The sequence below is a fragment of the Podarcis filfolensis genome (genome assembly GCF_964270895.1).
Source record: "Podarcis filfolensis genome assembly, chromosome: W".
NCBI classification, from domain to species: domain Eukaryota; kingdom Metazoa; phylum Chordata; class Lepidosauria; order Squamata; family Lacertidae; genus Podarcis; species Podarcis filfolensis.
In genome coordinates this window covers 29,891,058-29,905,975 of record NC_139619.1, presented here as the reverse complement: position 1 = coordinate 29,905,975, position 14,918 = coordinate 29,891,058, and the positions used below count along the sequence as shown (strand labels likewise).

The 14,918-nt window shown below is 41.9% G+C and overlaps 1 protein-coding gene across 8 annotated transcripts in view; it reads left to right on the top strand.

The window, feature by feature from the left end:
* The window catches only part of LOC310753831 (far upstream element-binding protein 3-like), a 347,698-nt gene that overhangs the window by 110,296 nt on the left and 222,484 nt on the right, over positions 1-14,918 (top strand). For 7 of the 8 annotated variants that reach the window (XM_083595188.1, XM_083595189.1, XM_083595184.1 and 4 more), the window contains exon 3: positions 5,978-6,011. In XM_083595188.1, coding sequence (XP_083451314.1) covers positions 5,978-6,011 — 34 coding nt within the window. The remainder of the gene's footprint in view (positions 1-5,977; positions 6,012-14,918) is intronic. The other variant, XM_083595185.1, reaches the window with a different exon arrangement.

Genomic DNA, 14,918 nt, shown 5'->3' with positions numbered 1-14,918 from the left:
CACACAATCACTGACATCACTTTCTTCGCTATCTTCATGTAAAATACCATCTTCGTTTCCACCCAAAGCATTGCTAATGCCACATTTTTTGAATGACCGGACAACGATTTCCTCCTTCACCGAGTGCCATGATGTTTTCACCCATTCACAAACTTGAGTGATAGTGGGCCTCTTCATTCGTCCAGTAGATGTCAGATCATGATTATCAACAGCCATCCATTTTTTCCACTCTTCTCGTATAAAGACCTTAAATGGCTTGTTGATGGAAACGTCAAGAGGTTGCAACTGGCTGGTAAGACCTCCAGGAATTACAGCTAGATGAGTCTTCACTTCTTTAAAGCGCTTTTTTGTAGTTTCGCTAATATGTGCTCTAAAGTGGTCAAGTACTAATAATCTAGTTTAAAAGGAATCTTATATGCTAGTCTTTTCTGCTTTATCATCCTTATGAGAATGGGGGAGGTTTTCTGCAAGAAAATACAGTGATGAAGGAACTGTCAGTAATGTACAGTATCTCCAGTGTTCACCACTGAGTGCTGACCATACCTTTAACTAATGGCATCATAGTAAACATAGCCAACATACAGTCTGTGAAAAAAATAAAATTACGGTATCACCCTAAATGTTTATTGATACTATAGCATATGCATCATTTTGCTTTCTTGAATTGTCCTAGGCCTAGGTGCCTTCGCCCCCCCCCCCCCACTTTGTCTTGAGATCGCAGCAGTTCTCAACCCGTGGGTCCCCAGATGTTGTTGGACTAAAACTCCTATCATCCCTCAACTCCCATCTTCCCTGAGCTCTGGCCTTGCTACCTAGGGTCAATGGGAGTTGTAGTTCAACAACATCTGGGTACCCACAGGTTGAGAAAGGCTGAATTGTGGTATGTGAGGTGGGGGCTTAACTGCCCCCCGCATATTTAATTTAAGTTGGAAGAGGGAGGGAGGGAGGGAAGGAAGGAAGGAAGAGAGAGATAGAGATAGAGCTCACATTTGTGGGTGCCTGTGGAGGGCAGCTGCCTTGCCTCGCTGGAACCGGAACAAAAAGAGGAGGCGATGCCGGGACTTACCAGCACAGTAAGCTGGGGGAGGGGCGGAAGGGGCTGTCTCCATCCTTCCGGCTCATTGTAAAGCAAGCAGAGTAAGAGCTGCTTACACGCGTGCAACCGGCTCTCCCTTTTGTTGAATTACAGTCAGCTGGGGGAGGGGCAGAAGCGTCTGGCCTCCCTCCTGCTCATTGTAAAGCAAGCAGAGCTTCTTGGTCCCCCTTCTCTCCATCCTCTTCCTCCCCTCTCTCGGCGAACAGCCTGCCCGCTGCTCACAAACCTTAAGGACAGATTCTGTTTACAACAAGGGGAAAGCGGAGGCTGCCGGCAGAGCAGTGTGGCTCCCCACCCCCAAAGAGCAGCCCAGGAGCGCGGGGCATCTGCGTGCAGCCTGCTCACTGCTCCCAGAGCTTCCCGGGGCTTCCCGCTCCAGCCTCAGTTGCCGGCAGAGCAGCGCGGCTCCCCCCACCACCCCGAAAGAGCAGCTCAGGAGCGTGCCACACTCCGGCAATTCGGCTCCAGGGACCACACATTCGCTCCATAAGACGCACAGACATTTCCCCTTACTTTTTAAGAGGAAAAAGGTGTGTCTTATGGAGCAAAAAATATGGCAATTCCACCGTTGTGTCATCTGCCATGCCTCTCAGATGAAGAATCAGATCTTTTTGATGTACTTCCAGAACTGCAATCTCATCTAGAGCCTGTTCATAAAGAAATTTCATCGCTTCAGTATCCTCCTTTATCCTTTCTTGCTCCCTCTTTGTTTCTCTTACCTCCACTTGCTTTTTCTTAGAAGTTTCCTCCAAGCTGGAGGTTTTAAGCTTTAAGTCCTGTACTGTTTTCTCCAATTCTGAAGTTTTATGTGACAATTCTTTAATTTCTGTTAAGTTTGTGACTGCCACGGTATTGAAATCCACTTTTTGTTCCAGTCTCTGTATTCCTTTCTTCATCTCGTTCTTCATTTCTAATAAAATTGTTGTTAAATCAGACTTTGTGTCTCCTTCTGCAATTGATTCTTTTCTCTGACTTGATGTTGTAGTTGGGCCTGGAGGTGTTTTTTGCCTGTATTAGCCATAGTTTTGTCCACAACAATGGAAACGGACACAAAAAAGCAAAAAAACCACACACGTATATATCTATATCTATGTATATGGAAACCCTCTTCCTTCCTCCCCTCCCCTCCCCCGCCCTTCTCTCCCTTCCCTTGCCTACTTCCTTTCAAATATTCAGAATACAAAGGAACAAATAACTGGAACATTATTTTATTTTATTTTTTATTATTTAAAATATTAACTCAGAATAACTAAACAATTTTCAACAATTAAGTTTCAATTTTCAATTTCTGTATAGAGAAGAAATAAAAAATTAAAGCAAAAGGGAGGAAGGTGAGAAAAGAAATAAAATGTGTGTATTTTATATATATATTCAATGTTTGTAATTATATACAAATGTCACTAGATGGGACTCTCTCCTTTATTATAGGTAAATACTTAAAAGATAAATAGAAAAATGGCAATTATTTTTTTCACCCACACTGTGTCACTATATCACTGTAATTCCGTCCTTAATCTCTCACTCTACTTCCTCACGCTGTACTTTCCCTTTTAATCTAATTTTGATATTTGATTTCCTGTTTTCCCTCTTTCACTACAACTTACTTGCAAAGCTTGTCAGGCTACAAAAGGAAAGAGTAGGAAAAGAGTAGAAAAATAAAATAAGAAAGCCTTTAAACCCAACTTGTCCCCCTTTTTTAACTCAAACAGAGGTTTTGCAAGTCTCCTTTTTCATTCACAAAAACCATGTCTCTCAGCAGTGTGATTCTTCCTTCAGCCACTTCAAAGGGCCCTGCAATTATCCATTTATTTATGTTAATTCTGGGGTTTTTAAAACCAAATCTCCCTTCCCCTTTCTTCAGCTTTCTTCCAAAAAGCCCACCTCTTAATCCATATATAAATGAAAGTAAAGTAAATTACACCAACTCCAGTTTGTATCTAGCCCCTGTCAGTTCCAAATAAAAAATAAAGAGAAAATTCATTTTAATGACCAAAAAAAGAAAAAAACAAGAAGCAGAAAATAGACCGAGTTAGATTCAATCCCACTATGTTAGTCTCTTTTAAATCATAAAAAGGAGCAAAGGAAATAAAAAATAGTCCTTAGGTTATATTTTTTAAAAAGAAACAAAAATCAGCAATCCACAAGACAATTCAAAATAAATTCAGCCCCACAGTGTCAGTCTCTTTTGAATCATAAAAAGGAAAAATAGTCCTTAGAGTATATATTAAACACACACACACACAAAGTCAATGTCCCGCTTTCATCTCTTTCCCTCCACAATTATTAGGGTTCTTCGCAGTTTGAAAATATTTATAACGTCTAAAAGATTCTGCATCCAGAGCTTTAGGCAAATCACAGGTTAAACACAGTTCATCGCCTAGAATGCTTGTAAAAATTAGTCGCTATTATTCTCATTCTTAATTCAGTCCTTGCAGAGTTTTTCCAGCCAGATCAATTCCTGCACCGGAGGGGGGCAGGCTCCTCTTTAACACCCTGTGTTAGGGAATTGCTGACAAGCTAGCTGAGATAAAACTCCGGGCAGCCAGCCATATCTGTACAAAGATTTATTGCTTAGCTTCAAAGTCCTTACAAGAGTTCAAAAAGCACACTCCATCACGATGAGTCAGTTGGATCGTGTGACGTTTTCTTTCGCCGCGCCCAGCAGACCCATTTCCGCAGATCAGCCCTCCTCTTTCCTCTGCTCCGTGAGTGGCTGATACCCGGAACTGGCTCACCCCTCCCCGTTTCACTGTCTCCGAACGTTTGTTTCTCTTCCTCCTCTGACGAGGAAGAATAGCTGCTGATTAAAGACTTAGGCTCTCTGTAAGTGCCTCTCTTCTCCCCCCTCATCTCCTTCTCAGCCTCCAATTCCCTGACACCCTGGTGTGGATCTAATTGTTTTATTGCTGCTAATTTAGGTTGTTTTTTATTACCTTGTCAAATTGGTCCGAATTCCTTTGCTTCAATGGAGGCACTAGAGGCAGTTTGCTGTGAGTCTCAATTGCACCTTGTGTCTGAGCTCAATCTCAGATCTCCCTCAGCTCCCTTCGGAGCTTTGGGAGATCCTAGAGAGTGTCCCTTGACACCGCCGGACCCTTCGGGACCTGAACTTTTCCTTCAGGCTTTTTTGAGAAGCTGATTTGCCTGAGCACACTTCCCAGACCCTCACAGCAATCAGGCTGCGCAGAGCGAGCAGTCTCTGTCGTCCTCCATTATCCGCTCACAGACCAATATTGTGTTTTAACATTAATGTGTATTATAAGTGTTGTCAGCTGCCCTGGGACCTTAGGGTGAAGAGCAGGTAATAAATTGTACTCAGTGTTAGAATCTCAATTTATAAGCTACCGTATTTTTCGTCCTATAGGATGCACTTTTTCCACTCCAAAAATGAAGGGGAAATGTGTGTGCGTCCTATGGGGCGAATGCAGGATAGCTGCCTGCAGCCCGAAGCCTGGGAAGCGCGGCACTGTGCACCCCGGGCTCAGGGTAGCTATCCGCAAGCCTGCGGCGCCCGGTGGGAGTTCCCGCCGGGCTCCGCAGGCTTGCGGATAGGTGCTTGCAGCCCAAAGTCCGGGGAGCGCAGCACCGTCGGCTGCCCGCAGGCTTGCGGATAGCTGCCCTAAGCCCGGGGTGCACAGCGGGCTACAGCACCACGCTCCCCGGGCTTCGGATTGCAGCAAGCTCCGGGAGCAATGGCGAGATTGAGCGCAACCTTGCCATCGCTCCCGGACCCGTTCTGGGGGCTGGGGTCAGAGGAAGCTCAGGCTATTGGGTTTGTAATGTTTTAATTGCCTGTTTTACTGCCTCTTTATTTGCCTTGTTTGGCAGCTGTTTCTTTTTCATAATTTCCTCTAATATTTCTTTTTTCTTTCTCTCTCTCAGTTTCCTTTTAAACGAGTTTTGTTGTATAAAGAGTCCTCTCATTACAGCCTTGCTTGCGTCCCAGACCATCTGTAATTTTGTTTGCCCTTGACTGTTTATTTCAAAATAATCCGTCAGGGTCTTTTATGCTTTTTCAACAATTTTTTGATCATCTAATAAATCATCATTTAATCTCCTTCTAAAAGAGATTTGGCTTTCTTTTTGGAACTGTGCCTGGGGAATTTCTAAGACTGATGATAACTAACATAAGCTGTCTGATTGGTCTGTGTAGAAGATGCCCCCCCTTGACAACGTTGTAAATAGCTCATCCCCTGGTCATACTGAGTAGAAATGTAAGAGGCCATAAAACTTGATGAGGGTGCAAGGTTCTTTAACAGCCCTATTCCTTTAACAGGTCTTTGGGGAAATTGGCTCCATGGAGCACAGTTAAGAGAGACTCAGGGAACTATGTTGCAAGCCTCCTGCCCCCCTCTTCAATTTCTCTCTCCTCTCTTAGTGCTTTTGATTAGACTAAATATCCCCTCCAGATATTTTGTGTATTGTGACTTCTTTCCTCCCCCCTTTTAAATGTTGTACCAATCTGCTTCATCTCCTTTATTTTACATCAGGTTTAATTTGGGGAGGTTGGCAGTGGGACAGGCTGTACTTTACTAAGGATTTTGGGATCCTGAGACAGAACCCCCCCCCCCGCCTTGCCGTTCACAGCATGATGGCAAAACAGATCATTTTCCTATCCTGCATTCAGTTAGACACTTCAGTTCTCAGCTTCTGTTGATGAATAAATCACCTGCTTTTCCTCCCATGTAACCCATTCATTTCAGCTATTGAACCCAAGCTGCTGTTCTTTAGTGCTGTTTCTCCTTTATTCCCCCTCTCTTTCCCCCTCCCTCCTGATGAAAATGGTAAGAACGTATTTCTTTTCCTGCTATAAAGATGAAGTTATTTTATCTGTGCTGATGCTTTGATTTTGTTTTTCTCTCTCTCTCTGATCTGACACAGTAGGTAACCAGTTAGGGGCCCTGGAACATCAAAGGTAAGCAGTGGGCTATGTTTTATCTTTTATTGAACACTTCTAATCATTTATTCATCTGCCATCTATACTGACAGAGTCAGAGGTTGAGAATGTGGCAGAACTGCATAGACTCAATTTCTCATCTTCCCACATGTGCACCCCGCAAACCCCTTCCATGCTGAACTTATTTGCTTGCATTTCTAGATATTGCATGTCTTGGGAAAGGAATGAGGGGCATGTATGGCATGGGTAGCACATAAAGGAAGGTCTGCATTTAATTAAACATTTTGTCTTGAGCTAAGATCCACAGAGCTGCTTAGGGTAGCCAAATGGAATTTGGGAAACTCCCACGAAAAACTTGGAATGACAAAATCCTTGTGCCAGCTGAGCACAGTAACAGAAGCGTCTGAATACTTGATAGTGTTTATTGAAAAATAAACAGACTATGTACAAATACAGAATTCTTTAGCTTTGTTCTTCCCACCACCTTGCTGTTCTCTCACTGCTGATTGCAAGCTCCTGCAATCACCTCCTTGCGAAACGCCTGAATCCCAAATGCCTGAAAACCACACAAAATCTGAGTGCAAATTTCTTTTATAGTAACTCACCTCCAATGTCCTAGACATAAGAACAGGTGCATTGGCCCTGAAGCAAATACTCCAATTAACTGTTGCTGAATGTGCAAATTAATGACAGCTTAGTCTATCTAGCTCAGTATTGCCTTCTGTAACTTGCAGCAGCTTTTGCAGGTTTGAGGCCAAGAGACATCACCTGTCCTCCCTGGAGATGCTTTCAAAGATTAAGCTTGAGGCTCTGCTGTTGGTTTTTGGCATTTTGGTTAAAGGGGAAAATAGAACAAGGTAAAATAAAAGAATTCCTGGATGTCTAGATCCAGGTTTGGGGCAAGTACTCATTGGTGAGAGAGCCCTGCAGAGATTTAAAATCACGTTGAAATAAAGGCTGTTATACTGTTAAAATATCTCCTTCTAAGTCACTTCCTAAGCTACCCACTTCCCTTAGGCTAGAAAGAGGCCACACGTTTGGTAATTTGAAAATAGTTTACTTATACTCTCCTCAAAGGTCAGATTCATGTGCTTTTAAACACAGCAGCAAGAAAAGACAGACAGTACAACTTAGTTTCAAAAAGTTTCTAAATTATTTGTATAGAAACACAAAAATGTCTTGCTGAAGCCACAGTCTAAGCTTGGAGCATCCAGTACAGACATCCTTACTGTTCAGGTTCACATGGTAAAAAGATAAAAGTGAGAAGAGAACAATGTTCAATTCACTCTGTGTTTGAGGGAAAATCTGCAGCTCTCAAGCATTCATTTATATATGTTATTAGTAATTGGGGAATTCCCTCCACACAGAGGCCTGTCTAGTGTTATGATGAAAGAATTGGGAGGGGGGTTCGGGGAGCCACTTGATACCCATTTATTAGATTTCCTCTACTCTCAGTCAGCGGTGGACCGTTCCCCACCTGCGTCTGAGGCATATGTGTGCAGGGCACACCGTGGGGGGCAAGGCCATGGGTTGGGCTCACAACTGGAGCAACCCCTGCCCACTGCTGCAAAGTGGGGAACACACATGGCACCCTGCAAGTGCAGCAACACTTTGCTAGACTCATATAAACGATGCTGGGCTCGCGGGGCACTGCAAGCAGGTGTGTGCCCTGGCTCCTGCGAGCCCAGCACTGCGTTTGCGAGTGGTGCTGGCTTGCAGTGAGGGCGCTGTGAGTTGCTGTGACATTCTTACAGCTCACAAGGATGCAACAGGCATGCTATGGCACTGCTCGCAGGGGTCAGGGCACGTCTGTTGCATCCTTCTCAGCCACTCCCCCAGTTGGAGGGCATTGTGAGAAGGATTCAACAGTTCACAGCACGCTCACAAAAGCAGTGCTGGGCTTGCAGGGGCCAGGGCGCACAACTGTTGCATCCTTCTTAACTGTCCTCCAACTGGAGGGCACTGAGAAGGAAGCAACAGCTTATGACTGGGTAGGGTGCCATGCTGCACGTCCCCCCCTGTCTTTCATCACTGTGTTTTAATTCAACTTCTAAAACACTCAGAAAAACCCAAGTACTGTATCAGTAAAGGTGAAAAAACACACCCAAAATCTCACAAAAGCTGAAACTAAACTGTAGGAAGAACTTTCTGGAGGACTTCCAGAGCAGCACGCCAGAGAGACGGGTGGAGATCCGCGCTCCTGCAATCTCAAGGCGGACCTGGTGCCAGAGAGAGAGAAATGAGGGACTAGGCGTAAGTCACCTCGACCTCAGGGGGGGAACCTGAGGGCGGAAGCCTAAGGCAGCTCAAAAGAAGAGGTTTCCCAATATTATAGAACAAAGAAAACTGATATAGAAAGACGTGGGGAAGACCTTTGCGCAAAGAGGCAAAACCACTCTCTGGTACAAACGCCCCAATTCCCCGGCACAGCAGCGCTGAACTCTCCTATAAAAAGGAGACTGTTAAAAGCAAATGCCTCCCCGTAAAATAAAATTGAAAGAAAACAATTGAAAAACCTCTGCCTGTTCAGTGGAGGGAGGGGGAGGCAGGAAGAAACAGTTTGTGAAAGGAACTACAGAACTGAACAGACAACAGAGAAGGGGCCGTACTCCTCACGTGAAAACCCTCTGTTAATAATTGCACAAGGTGTTTTAAGAAAAGCGTGCCTAGATACACCAGACTGAGCAAAAATAAACGAACTAAAACTAGAAATTAGAAGAAACTAGAAGAGTAAACTACTGGAGGACTTTATAATGGACTAAAAACTGTAGCGAAAATAAATGACTAAAAAACAGACCCGCTGAGGAAAAATAACTTGAGAAAACTGACATACCTGTGTGAGAGAGGAGATAGAGAGGTGTGGAGGGCGATTGCTGAGTCACGGGGGCCCTCCACCATTGACAGAGATTACTGAGAACAAAGATAGGAAGAGGAGATGAAGACGAGATTCTAAAGACCTCAGAGAAAGAAACACAGGGAAGGAAGGAAACTGAAGGAGGAAACAGTGACTGCCCCTGGCCTCAGAGGAAATAAAGGCCAGTTAGCCCAGTCCCAGGTTGCGGGAGCAACGTCGTTGGAAACCTGTTTCTGCCAGCACCCAGACCTGTTCTTCCAAAGTTCCCGACCACGCCCGGCTTCTTGCTTTGGACCCCGCTTCGCCCTTGGTGGACAGTCTCCAGACCCTCGACTCAGGACCGGACTCTGACCACGCCTCACAGTAACCTCCCCCCAGGACCAGCACAAGCAGAAAGTGAAAATAACATGGACATGAAAGAAATATTAGCAGCAATGGGAAGAATGGAGAAAAATCTAGGAGAAAAAATAACAGCTCTGGACGGAAATATAAGAATGCTTGACGGGAAGATGGAAAGTATGGGGGCGAAAATAGAAAAGAATTCCAAAGTGATAATGGACCTCTCAACCCGAGTGAACCAACTGACAGTAAAACACCAAAATTTAGATCAAACAGTCCAGGAGAGCAAAATAAAAATACAGAAGCAGGACAAAAGTATGAAAAAAAGCTTGCAAGAACAAAGAGAAATGAAAAGACACCAAGAAAAAAATAAAGAAGAAATAGATGAACTGAAGAAGACACAGGAAGACATTTGGGATTCCTTGGCCATCTTACAGATGAAACAAAAAGAAATGATTCTTCGCGTGCGCGGTGTCAAGGAAAATCAAGATGAAGACATATTGACAAAATTGACAAAGGCAATAGCAGAATGGCTGGGGGTTCAAGAACAAGAGATGATATTGGACATTGAAAAAATATTTAGAATAAAGGTGGACAAGACCAAAACAAGGAAAGGACCTGGAGACGGTTTGATGTTTTTAAATTCAAGACTGCTTAGAGATAAACTACTATTGAAAGGCAGGACAGACCCACTCTGCATAGAAGGGAGCTATGTAGAATTTATGAGAGAGATCCCAACACGCTTGTTGAGGAGGAGGGACAATTATAGATTCATGACATCAGCGCTAAAGAAAAACAAAATAAGGTTTAAATGGGAATTTCCAGAGGGACTGTCATTTACATATAAAGACAGGAGGAGGAATATAGACTATTATTGAATATAGACTATAAAATATTTACTGGAGTTCTTGCAAATAGAATGAAAACTCTGCTAAAAAGGGTAATTAAAAAAGATCAGGCAGGATTTTTGCCAGCCAGAGAAATAAAGGACAACACTAGAATAATTATAGACTTAATAGAATATGCCGAAATGAACCCAAGTAAAGAAATTTCAATGCTTTTGGTAGACGCTGAAAAGGCATTTGACAGTGTCTCTTGGAAATTTATGATCGAAAACTGTGAAAGTTTAAATTTAGGTAAAAGATTTATGAATGGAATTCAAGCAATCTACAAAAAAAAGAGCCAAATTAATCCTAAACAACGAAATTACAGAAGAATTCGACATCGAGAGAGGGACACGACAGGGATGTCCTTTATCCCCACTCCTATTTATAACAATATTAGAAACCCTATTAATAGCTCTGAGAAGGACGAAGAAATAAAGGGCATATGTCTTGGTACACAGTGGTACAAAGTAAGAGCATTTGCAGACGATGTGATCATTACAACCGAAACACCAAAAGAAAGCATTAAAAAAGCATTCGAAAGAATGAAAGAATTTGGCGAAGTAGCAGGATTCAAATTGAACAAAGATAAATCGAAATTGATAACTAAAAATATAGGCGAGAAAGGGAAAAGGGAATTAGAGGAAACAACAGGACTAAAAATAGAAAATAAAGTGAACTACTTAGGGATATGGATTACAAATAAAAATACAAATTTATTTAAGGATAATTATATCAAAAAATGGAAAGAAATTAAAGGAAGTATGGATAAATGGGGGAAACTAAAAGTATCATTAGGAGGAAGAATATCTATGATTAAAATGATAATACTCCCCAAAATTCTATTTTTATTCCAAATGATTCCAATTGTAATAGGAACTAAATATTTTATAAGCTGGCAAAGAGATCTTGCAAATTTTATATGGCAGGGGGGAAAGGCAAGGATGAAATTAGAAGTAATGACGGGCCCAAAGGAAAGTGGAGGATTCGCAGTGCCAGATTTAAGAAAGTATTTTGAGGCAGCGTGTTGGTGTTGGATAAAAAAATGGATATTATTAAAAGATAATGAAGTCCTAACACTAGAGGGCTGGGACAAAATATACGGCTGGCACGGCTATTTATTCTATGACAAAAAAGAACAACATAAAAAATTTACAAATCACATAGTAAGAAAGGCTCTATTGGATGTCTGGGAAAGAACAAAAGGAAAAATTATTGAGAAAACTCCCCAATGGGTTTCGCCAGTGGAAGCAACCACAACATTAAAGAGTAATGTAAAAGAGACTTGGCCAACATATAGGGAAATATTAGAGGATGCAGGCGGAAATATTAAATTAAAAACTTACGAACAATTACAAACACCTGGAATAAATTGGTTACAATATTATCAATTAAAAGCAACATATGAAAAAGACATAAAAAGGGGGGGGGGTGAAAATAAAACCTCAAAATTAGAAAAGGAAATATTGCAAAGCGATCAAAAAATACTTGCAAAAATGTATAGATTATTAATGAAAACCACCTTAGAACAAGAGACGAAAGGGGAAAACATGTTAAAATGGGAGCACGATTTGGGATATGAGATAGATCTGGAAAGATGGAAAACTTTTTGGGAGGGAAACAAAAATTTTACTGCGTGTGATTTATTAAGGGAGAATTTCAGGAAAATTCACCACAGATGGTACCTAACCCCTGACAGATTGTCAAAAATAAATAAAAGGAACAACGACAAATGTTGGAAATGTAACGGAACAAAAGGTACGTTATACCACATGTGGTGGACTTGCTCAAAGATTAAAACCTTTTGGGACATGATCCATGATGAAATAAAAAAAATGATAAAGACATCACACACAAAAAAGGCAGAGGCATATCTATTAGGAATTCTAGATAAAGATATCCCAAAAGATAAAACTAATTTATTTCTATACGCGACAACAGCGGCAAGAATTTTGATTGCTAGCTACTGGAAAGAAGACAGCATCCCAACAAAAAGAGAATGGTTGGGGAAACTTTGCGAGTATCTGGAATTAGCAAAATTGACAGATATAATAAGGAGAAAATCCAAAACTATGGTTATGAAGCAATGGGAGTTCTTAAATGATTATTTACAAAACCAGGGCTCAACTACAAAAATCTGGTTGTGTTTAGAATAATCTTGTGCGTAATATAAAAAATACAAAGTGAGACATTAGGGAAATCCAAAGGGAAAATATGAAGAACAGAGGTTCTGACGAACGAATTATTAAAAACGTGTGAGGTAAACGGTGGAAGTCTCTCTTTTTTTTTTAAGGTAGATAAGGACAAGATAAAATTATACAATTGAATATAAATATAGATGGGAAACGGCTATGTATTGTGAGTACTTATCTACTTTTAAAAATTTTCACTTATGATATTTTTCTCTTCTTTATCTTTGTTCTTTTTTCTTTTTTCTGATATTTTATCTTTCACTGCTTTATTGTGAATAGCATTTTATAGAGGTATAAATAACTGTAAATATGAAAAGAGACAAAATATTCTCTTAATTTATTTTCCTTGGTTAGATGTATTTTCTTTTTCTTTTGTATTTTCTTTTGTTGTGAATATGTATGTTTTCTAATTTGTATTTAATAAAAATATTAATTAATTTATTATTATTTTTAAAAAAGGAAGAACTTTCTGACAGTAGGAGCAGTTCAGCAGTGGAACTGGTGCCCTCAGAAGGTGGTCTCCTCTTCATTGGAGATTTTTAAAAGCAGAGCTTTGATGGCTATCTGTCATGGATGCTTTAGTTGTGATTCCTGCATTGCAGGGGGTTGGCCTACATGACCCTTGAGGTTCCTTCTGCTGGAATTGTTATGGTGTGCCAATTTCCATAAAAACAACAGCTACTTGATTGATCAGGCCCGGCACACAGCTTCCAGCATGCGGAGACCCAGGTTGGAGTAGTGATAAATCACAGGACAACTGATCTTCAGACAGACCTACCGTCAGGCAAATTAAGATGTTAAACTGTTATAGTTATATACAGGAGTCCATTAGCAGCAGTCAGAGCCCTGGCTGTGGTCCATACACTTGAATCCCAGCAGACAGTCATGAGTCCATCCTGGAGAGTCAATGCACAGCAAAAGCAAAGCTGCTTTTATAGACCCGACACTCATTTCCTATGCGTCTGTATGTCCGGTGATCTCACTATCCTGCCTTGAACACCTGTGTTCTGAGAAGGAATGAAATTAACCCCCTAATACCTTCCAACTCTACAATTCTATGATTCATGAAAATTAGTACAAAGGAGTGTTAGGAAGCTGCCTTATATTGAATCAGAACATTGGTCCATCTAGCTCAGTATTGCGTACTCTGACTGGCAGCAGCTCTCCAGGGTTTCAGGCAGGGACTCTCTCCCAGCCTGACCTGGAGACACCAGGGATTGAATTTGGGATTTTCTGCATGGAAGGTGAATGCTTTAGCACTGCACCATGGATCCTTTGGGGAAGGTCTGTGGCTCAGTTGTAGATCAGCTTTGTATGCAGAAGGTCCCAGTTTCAATCGTTGCTGGCATCTCACAGTGTGGCTTGGAAAAGCCTTCTGTCTAAAACCCCAGAGAGCTGCTGTCAGTCACTGAAGACAATACTTAACTAGATGGATTCAGTAAGTATCAGACAGCTTCTAGGTCTGGGTCATATCTCACCCCAAACAGGTTTGAAGTCCATATTGTGATAACAATTCCATACTTTTTGACCTGGCAATATATTGCAAACCGTGGTGTATGGGTGTGTGTTCTATGCAAAAAACATGATGTGGGGAAAACTGTGAAGCCAACCAATGCCCCAACACAGCTCCATCCTTATTTCAGACATCGTGATATATCAGTATATCGCAGTGTTTAGCTGCTGATGTAACACAATGTTGAAAACCAGATATCACTCAGCCCAAGTAGCTTCCTGTGTTCCTACCAGCCTCTGAATGACCTTTCTTGCCCACCCTTCACTGCACATCACAGTGTGGTATTAATGAAGGCTGCACAAGCTCCTAATCCCTACCAAGTTTCTCTGCCTGCAGTGCGGGTAGGGCTGCCTCCAAGGGTGCTTTAAGCTTGTTTCACTTTTAAAATATTCTTTTTAATGTATTGAAATAACTATTTATTCCATTTCTATCCCACCTTTCATCTGTTCGTGATCCCTGGGTGGGTTAAGAACATAAAGCATAGTGACAGTGAAAATACAAGATCTGGTAAAATTGAACTGAGAATCATAGAATCTTACGAGCTGGAAGCGACCCAAGGATCATCTAGTCCAACCCCCCGCAATGCAGGAATCTCAGCTAAAGCATCCATGACAGATGGCCATACAGCCTCTGCTTTAAAACCTCCAAGAAAGGAGAGTCCACCACCTCTCATGGGAGTCTGTTCCACTGCTGAACATCTCTTACTGTCAAAGTTTTTCAGATGTTTAGTCGGAATCTCCTTTCTTGTAACTTGAAGTCATTGGTTCGAGTCCTACCCTCCTCCAGAGCAGGAAAAAACAAGCATGCTCCCTTTTCCATGTGACAGCTCTTAAGATATTTGAATATGGCTATCATATCTACTCTCAGCCTCTTTTCCAGGCTAAACATACCCAGCTCCTTCAAGCGCTCCTTGTAAGGTTTAGTTTCTAGACCCTTGATCATCCTAGTTGCCCTCCTCTGCACATATTCCAGCTTGTCAACAAGCTTCTTAAAATGTGGTGCCCAGAATTGGACACAGTATTCCAGGTGTGGTCTGACCAAAGCAGAATAGAGTGGTACTATTACTTCCCTTGATCTGGACACTATACTTCTGTTGATGCAGCCTAGACCAGCATTTGCTTTCTTTGCTGCTGCATCACACTG